The sequence below is a fragment of the Glycine max genome, chromosome 5 (genome assembly GCF_000004515.6).
Source record: "Glycine max cultivar Williams 82 chromosome 5, Glycine_max_v4.0, whole genome shotgun sequence".
Taxonomy (NCBI): Eukaryota; Viridiplantae; Streptophyta; class Magnoliopsida; order Fabales; family Fabaceae; genus Glycine; species Glycine max.
In genome coordinates this window covers 4,308,220-4,317,751 of record NC_038241.2, presented here as the reverse complement: position 1 = coordinate 4,317,751, position 9,532 = coordinate 4,308,220, and the positions used below count along the sequence as shown (strand labels likewise).

The following is a 9,532-nucleotide window of genomic DNA, read 5'->3' as shown; positions in this document are numbered from 1 at the left end:
TCATCATTCTTTTAAATTGCTTTTGCAAACTTACGCCCAACTTTTTCTTATGGTCTGGCAGATTGAAATATAGTTTTGTATATCCTTACGCTTCATTTGGTTGCAGAGAAATGGCGGAGAAATAGAAAGGAGAGAAAGATAGTGAGAAATAGAAAATGGCCTGTTTGGTAAAGGGGTAATGGTGGGGAAAAGAAATAAAATAGTGGGTCTCGTACTTTTTTATTCTTAAAAAATGGGGCAGAAATGAATAGTAATCACATTTTTCACAAAAAAAATTGATTGATTACGTTCCTAACTGTCTTAGCGTAAAGAAAACTAATAATTCATTGTTTTCATTTCAACAACTGTCATAAAAAACAATTGATTATCTTGTATTTTTTCTTCTTTATTTTTCTTTTTGTTTCTTTAATTTTTCCTAAATTGAACACACCTAAATTTACTTGATTTATCATTTATTTTACTCACTCTATTTTTATTTTCTATTTTTACCATTCTTATTTTGTTTTTCTTTCCTACCAAACCCACTAATGTTTGTTTGTTGTAATTTAATTTACCAAGTGCCAGAATAAATTGAGTTTCAAGTGAATTTTGATGCGTTGAATGTGTATCCAGAATATATAACGATTCCTCTGGTCGGATCAAGGAAATGGTAAAGATGTATTGGAATCAATAAGTCTACGGTAGTTTACAACGTTGAAGGTAAACATTTTTTTCTCTCCTTTATACGACAGTTTTCAACGTTGAAGGCACGATTTAGTTCCAGAATCATTTTATCTCCTTTCTACGGTAGTTTACTGCGTTGAAGGCTAAACATTTTTTTGTTTGCGCCTTAAAGACTCTAATTTTAATATCAATAAGTCTACACCCTTAAAATTAATTGAAACGAAGGTTAAAATGAATCTTGGGGTAGCAAAACAACTTTTTTGCCTCGCAAAAATAGGTATCGAAAATGTACTTCTCCCATGACCTAATTCACTTGGAGTATCAAAGGCGGAAAAAAAAAACTCTAATCAATTCGCTGATAGGATCCGGGTTGACTCATTTGAAACCAAAAAACCAAGGGTGTACAACTACAATCAGACCAGTTACAGAATTGATGATGTAGTAAGAACCTTTCTTAGCTGGAAACAAAGGAAAACAGAAGTGAAACTTACAAACACAAAGGTGTAGTTATTGACCCAGATCAAGTTCCAATTGGATAATAAACCCAAATTTCTCCTTCCTTAGTGTGTAGTTATTCATGATTATGTGCATGTTTAATAATCAAATCAACACTATACATAATATAAAAGGAAAAGGCCACCTTGACTGAATCCACCAACTGTCGGTTGATCCGGGTTGGCTCATTTCAAAAGAAAATTCCAAAAAATACATATCAAAGACTAAAAAGAATCCAAAAAGTTAACCCTTTTTAGCCGAGGCGGAAACAAAGGAAAACAGAAGCGAAGCTCACTAACAAACATGAAGTGATGATGCCCGACCCTCGTCAAGTTCCAATTGGACAATTAAGTCAAATTTCTCCTTCCTTGGTGTGTAGTTGCTCATGATTATATGTGTGTTTAGTAATTCAGATGAATATTATACATAGTAATAAATTCCAACTTGTTCATGTTTTTTCTCCTTGTAATCTTTTTTGCTTTGCTTTCAAACTAAGAATCGTCCGTACCAAAGTAGCGATCACCAAATTCTCCTAACCCTGGTATGACATGGAACTGCTCTTTTAATCCTTCTTCGATCTCCGATGTGATGATTTTCAGATGCAGAAAACGTTTACATACACAAAGTATTCCCTCAGGAGCCTGAAATGATTGTTGAAATTTATTGTATCGGTATGGTCTTACTAGTTTTCAGTTGAATATAACTTACAGAAATGAGGTTAAGGAATATTATCCGGGACTCTGAAACTCCCTTCTTTATAAGAAGCTTGATTGCTTGGCTGGCAATGTTACTAGGATAATCATTAAGGTGCTTATTGCCAGCCAAAAGAAGTGGCCGAGTCATGCATAAATGAACAGAAAACAAAGGTAAATGAAGAATTTCGTAGATGAAGCTTCGTAAGTTGACAATAGTCTAATGTGAAACTAAAATTTTGTTCTGTGAACCGAAAGATACCAATTTCAATTCCTATAATCTTTGCTACTATGCACCTAGTACCTCGGAGTAATTGGTTGTACAACAGTGTTCAACAATAAAAGATTACCAACAATTTAACAAATGCTATAATGAAATTTTGGAAATTTGAATAAATTAATAATTTATGAGCATGGAGAAGTTGGATGTACAAATAAAGAACGAAGATGATGCATGCAAAAAGATAATAACTCACATGTCCCTAGTACTGGGTCCATGAGAAGAACATGGCTCTCCGAAATATCTTTAGGAAGCGTATCATAAATAAGCGCAATGGAGTAGGAAGCTTCTTATAAATAAGCTAATGGAGTGGAAAACATTGTAATAATTAACATTATACATAAATATCAATATAAAAAAAAGCCACCTTGATCTTTTAGACTTGTATCTTTTATCATCTTTTTTAGCAATAACATCTTAAATTCTAAAGGAAATGAGAGAAATCACACGCACACACAAGGAGCACATCGATTTCTTTTCTTATTCATTAACAATGGGATTACATTAGGATATATATAATATATACATGCATTATCTTAAAACTACATACATTATATTAACCTACGTATATTATCATTATGTGTACATTACATTATCTTATCTTAGTCCGTGTACAATATTACGCATTCTGTGGGAGCTTTGCTCCCGCACCCCAACCCCATTTGTAACCTAACAACATGTGACCCTTACATTCCACTTCAACTTTGTCCTGTCCATAAAATATGAGTCATGCACAACAATCTCCATCTTAGAGAATATTCAGTCCCATGAAAGATAAACAACAAATCCACTTCATAATGTCTTGGGTTGGGGGTCTTGTCACATCTAGCATTAATCAACATTCAACAAGTCCAAACAATGCTTAAACTTGTCAGTTGTGACCTCCTTGGTTAACATATGGACTGCATTATTTGAAGTGTGAACCTTCTGAGTAGAACCTAACCAAATGTCATCAATTTCATGATCTTGTGGAACCTCACATCAATATCTTTGGTTCTAGCATGATACACTTTGACTCCTGATTCTTTTTCAAATCGATAACACTTTGACTATCACAATGCAATTGAACTTCACCTTGCTCAATGCCCAACTCTTACACTAGCCCTGCTAACCACACAACTTCCTTGCTAGCCTTTGTTGTTGCCGTATATTTTGCTTGAGTTGTTGACATTGTCACAAGAAACTGAATTATGAACTTCCAACAAACAAGCTCACCTCCAAAAGTAAAGACATACCTTGTTGTAGACTTTCTGTCATCTAGATCACCAACATAATTAGAATCCACATATTCCACAACTGAAGGATCACCTTATTGAATGCTAAACATAATACCATGACCTATTGTACCCTTTAGGTACCTCAAGATTCCATCCTAATGTCGCTTTACTGGGACAAACATAAACTTGTAAACTTGGCTTACAACACATGCCAAATCTAGTCTAGTGCACACCATATTATACATCAAGCAACCAACCGCACTAGCATAGGGAACCTTTGGCATGTACTCCACCTTAGCATCTGTCTTTGGACATTGATCTATAAAAAATTTAAAATGTTTTGCTAATGGAGTACTCTCAGGCTTCACATTGCTTATGTTGAACTTGTCTAACATGTTCTGAACATAGTTTTGCTATGAAAGCCACAATCGTCTTGACTTCTTGTCCCTATGAATCTTCATCCCAAGAATCTTCTTGGCAGGACCTAAGTCCTTCATGTCAAACTCTGTGTTCAACAGTGATTTCAACTCATTCACATCACACAAATGGTTATCAACAATCAGCATATCATCAACATACAATAGCAGAAAAAAAAGAGTCGTCATCAAGGATCTTGATCACATAAACACAATTGTCATACTTACATCGTCTTTAGCCAATTCGAAGCATGTAAGAATCAAACCGCTTATCCACTACCTTGGAGACTGCTTCAATCCATGCAGATACCTCTTCAACTTCAGGCTTCCTCCTTCTATACATATGCGTTTGTGGACTCTATCACCGGACATAAACTCAACTCACAACTCCATCACATTGTTTTTTTTAAGGTGATATTTCTCTTATAGAATTTATGAAAATCATATTTCATTTAAATAAATCAGTTTCATTTTTATACATTCTCAATGTACGTTACAATATTAGGAATCGTTTCATACAAGAAAAGTTTTTTATACCTGAAATCACTATTTTTCTGTAATTAAGAAAGAATTTTGGAGATCATAATTTTTAAGAATAACTAAATTTGATTGATTAATTATAAATGTTCTCATCCAATAAAAAAATTATAAATATTCTCATATAAGTATATTGAGAATAAAATAATACCTTAGTATTTTTGTCATAATTTAAAAATATTTATCACATTAAATAATTTAATAAGATTATTTTTAATCTAGAAATTTTAGATTCTCACCTCCTTTCATGAAAATATTTCATGGAAAATGTATTTTTTTAAAACATTATTTCCTGATAATATTATTTTCTTTTTTAAAAAATCAAGCGCGGAAATAAACATTTTCAACCTAAGATTTCTAAGAAACTAAAATTTTTTCTTCTAGAATAGACTCTTTTAAGATAATTGTTATAGTAATCAATAAATTATTGTACAGGTCAAATTTGTATTAAATGATAATATAATAACTAAAATTACATATAAGTTAAAAGTGTGAACATCAAGATTATAATTATTGTTTTGTTAAAAAATAATTATTAATTAATTCATGTGTTTGTAGGAAATATATTAAATAAGAAATATATATGTAAGAATAAAAAATCATCATTTAATCTTAAAATTTAATTATTAAAGTCATATATATATATATATATATATATATATATATATATATATATTGGTTTTCTTATAAAAAATAAAAAATAAAAACTTAGCTACACATATTCGTGCGTCACATGCAAGCAAATTTTTGGGGGGTGACATATTTTTCAGATCTTTATAGCTAAACATTCACCGAAGAAAAAACACTAAAAAAAATACTTATAGTTGAACCGGATTCTCCACGACATTTTGCTAGGAAATAAAGCTTAAAGAAAAAAAACTTAAATGTAATTTTGATTTTTGTATTTTATTATGTAAATAATTTTAGTTTTTTTTATTTTAAAGTAAGATATTTAATCTTCTATTTTAAAAAAATTATAATTTTAGTCCAACCATCAATTTTTTGTCTATATTTATTTCTTTTATTTCTTACAATTTAATTAATAAAATCATTTATTAATGACATTTTTAATAAATATGTTTGGTACTTACTATTAAGTTGAATTTTACTAAAATAAAATAAAAACAAAATTGAAGATTGAATCAAAATTATAGATTTTTAAAAAAAATAAAGAAATTAAATATTTCTATTTTAAAATGAGAAGATAAAATTACATATTGAAGAAAATAAAATAACTAAAATTATCTTCAAGTCAAAATAAAAAATAGAGTGGGTCACTCTAGATTAAAGTATCTCAACGTGTACATTTCGTTTCCTTATATTATCTTTGTATTCAATAAATTAATTAATGAGGGTTTTATTTCCCTACAAAGTCACATGTTACAGGAGATTCTTCAATATTGCAATTTACAAGTTGAATAAAATGGTTCAATATATATACCAAAATACCTTTCATGATGGCATCTATTATTTTCATTAATGTAAAACATTTTTATACAATCATTTAATCATAATTTAGGTTAATATAATTTTTTAAATAATTATTATAAAAATAAATAAATTTATCATACATATTAAAAATTATGATTAAATGATAATTTTACGTTAGTACATAATCTCTTTTTTCTATTTTCATATGACATGCATGTTATTTTTATAATTGATTTACTGTACTCATTGTAGATAGATAGAAATTGAGTATTGGCCACAACCATAACATATGGTGGTTTAGGATTAAGTAATAATTCCTTCACTTAAATAGACTTAAATTAAGAACCATAACCAATATTATTAACAAAAAAAAGACATAGAACTTTAAAAGAAAATAGTAAACAAGAACTAAATTTGAAAAATCACTAAAATTGTAAGGATGTAAAATTTATTTAAGCATATAAATATGATACAAAAATTCTTTACTCACCTACGTACGTACACTAGGATCTCTCAATGGAATAATGAATTTCTCACTAGCTTTGGATAATTTCTAGACCGTGTTAATTAAACGAATAATCAGAACCGGTTAGCTTCTTTACAACGCCATAGCATTAACATGGTTTTTCTAAGTTCTTTCTCCCTAACAGAAAGTCGCATCCAAAGTAAAAATAAAGAAACGACACGTTGATTCGATAATTCAATTGTTACAAAGCCATTAAGTTATGTTGATTCCTACTTTTCTTTTCAAAGAATTGCATTCGAAAATCTTATCCGTAAACAGAGCAGGGCAAGTCATTCTTGCACTTCTGCATTTTCCACGAAAAAAAGAAGAGTAAATTAAAGTAAAGAACACAGTAATAATAGAATAGAAAAAAAAAAAATCCGATGCCTTTCAGACACGGTTCTGGTTTTAACTTGGAAAATGATATGATGGGTAAAGCATCCATCAATTGCTCTCCTTGCTACAGAAAAATGTTCTAAAAAAAATGATGTCTTCCTTTTAACCAAATTTCTAATAATCAAAAGCTGTTTACAAATCCATGATTTATACCAAATTAGGCAAAATGTACATACAAACAAATCATCAATCAAATTGAAACTCATCAAATTAACCAAACTATATAGACACGTGAAGAAAATTAACTTCTCTGTTATTCGTTTTCAAGCTGTTCTCGTATTATTCCTTCAAAACTACGTCGTTTTGAAAATTGTGTTAATATTTTCATAATTAAATGTTAACACAACTCTCAAAACGACTTAGTTTTAAAAGAAAAGCACAAGAACAACTTGGAAAGAGACAGCAAACAAGTTATGTTTAGTTAGTGCTAGAATCAATGTGCATGTAGCATTATCATGATCATCATAATTACTTCATCATAATTCTGAACTCTTCAAAGCTAAGCATGCCATCCCCATTCAAATCAAACCTACTTATCATCACTTTGCACTCATCCATGGACTTAGATTCTCCCAACTTCTTGAGCATCCTCTTCAAGGCCTTTGGGGTAATAAACCCACACCTCTCCATATCATACATATTAAAGGCTTCTCTCAAATCCTTCAACTTCTCTTCCTCTCCCGCAGCCTCCATCAGCTTCATCAAATCCTCCAAACACAACAACCCGTCGCAGTCCGAATCCAACGCCTCGATCGCCATCTCAGCCTCTTTCAACATAACCTCTCCACCCATCATTGATATTCTGTTCCTTAGCTCCGAGGGTGAAATCTTCCCATCACCGTCTTCATCAAAGTACCTTAGCACACGCTCGTATTCCTCACCCCTCATCATTGTTCTCAACAAACAATTGAATAAACAAGTATGTGTGTGTTTGATTTAATTAGGAACTAGAAATATTTTGGTTTGGATATGAAACATTTGATTGTGTTGGGGGGGTTTATATAAGTTTTGCTACGGTGGTGTAAAAGGCGTGTTAATTAATAATTTAGTTTTTCATGCAAGTTGCGGAGTGTGTTCGACGAAGAAGAAAAACGACACTAACGTCACGACATATGTAGTTAGTTGAAGTTCAATTGGATAACGCGGACCCATGAATTGAAGGGAAATTAAGACTTTAATTCAAATTCAAACACCCTAGAACAAGGAATAGTTATTTACGGTCAAAGTACTCGTGAATTGAATTGAAGGGAGTATTATTTTATCTTCTTTTTCTTTTTTGATGTATTGTACATTTGTAATTGCTTACATGGTCACCCAATGAATGAGCACCCAAGACGCGTGGCAATCACACGTTATCCCTGCCAATTGTCAAAGGGGTGTAGTATATTCCTATTCACATTTTAATTTTATACAGCAAGCACCTACTTCTTCTTTTTTTCAAGATATACAGCAAACACCTAATAAGTTACAGAATATTAAAAATTTAATGTTTTATAAGTTTTTAACTGTTTAAAAATACTGCTCTCTTCGTCCCATGATAATCATTCGTCCCTTAAACCGTCTAACAAGAAAAAATTTATCCTAAAATAATTATTATTTTAACTTCTCAATGTAATATAAATTACTTTTTTACTTATTTATATCTTTTATAATATTAATAAACAACAAAATTAATAATTATAAGATTAATTTTGTAAAATTAATATTCTTTTTTTATCTATTTATTATTGTTTTTGGTATGTGTAAGATAACATATAATGATAATTATAATAGAATAAAAGAAGTAATTTTTATCTTATTTTTTTATAGCCTTATACGCTCATTATGTAAAATAAAAATAATGACTTTTTTTATTAAGAATTTGTGAGTATGTAGTATATCATATAGATATTTTAAATTTGGATGATATCAAACGTAAAATATTAATATGTTAATTATTTTAAAGAATGTGGAGTAAGAATAAAAATATTCAAAATCTGTAAAAAAAAAAAAAACTAATTAGTTAAAATTATAAATTGAAATTTATTAAAAGAGAATAGTATATAATGTAAAAAATAAATTGCTCTTAAAAATTCTAACTTATTATATAAATAATATAATTAAGCGTACTTCTTTATAAACATTGAAAACTGAAAATATATATCTCATTTTCATTTATAATCATTTAAATAATATTTGTATTAACGTTGTAAATATATGATATGATTTTATAAATATTTATCATTATTTTTACTGTTAATTTAATTATAATATTTTTAATGCATTTGTTATTTTAATTTTTAAATAATAGAGTATTATCATCTATGCACCAAAAAAAGAGAATAGTATTATTTGGAAAATATTATGTTATTATTTATGATTTATGTAATATTTTATTAGTACTTTATAAGTGTTTATTTTATTTTATTTTTTGAATGCAAAGAGCTTAACTCATTTCATTAATAACCAAATGATCAATGCAATGAGGCATAATATCAAAAGAATGTAGAATAACATGAAATCTAGACACTCTAGCAAGATTGTGGGTAACTAAATTAATTTGTCTACGGATCAAATTCATAGATGAATTGCTTTTTAAGGCAAGTGCGTCCTTATAGGTGCATGCAAACTGTTTCAAAAACATTTTTCCAAATGCGCTGTTATAAAATATTATTCATGATTTAGCATTATTTTGTTTTATTTTATAAAAAAAAATTAGATGTAAAGAAAGGAAGTTTTTTATAAAAAAAACGAAAAAGAAAAAGTCACCCAGAATAATAAAAAAAGGAGGAATGGGAGGGAAGTTATCAAATTGTCACGTTTTTTTTTTGTTGGTGATATGAAATATTCCCCTGTAGTAGTGTGAAATATGACATTATCTTCTTTTGTTGTTCTTTTAATATTTTAGAGCATATACAAAT

At 29.3% G+C, this 9,532-nt stretch overlaps 1 protein-coding gene across 1 annotated transcript; it reads right to left on the bottom strand.

Annotated features, from left to right (window-relative positions):
* Nucleotides 1–6,728: 6,728 nt before the first annotated feature.
* LOC100798531 (putative calcium-binding protein CML19) lies at nucleotides 6,729–7,600 on the bottom strand. The gene has a single exon (XM_006579533.4). It carries the CDS (start codon nucleotides 7,521–7,523, stop codon nucleotides 7,101–7,103), a length of 423 nt encoding a protein of 140 aa, XP_006579596.1. The 5' UTR covers nucleotides 7,524–7,600; the 3' UTR covers nucleotides 6,729–7,100.
* Nucleotides 7,601–9,532: the final 1,932 nt, after the last annotated feature.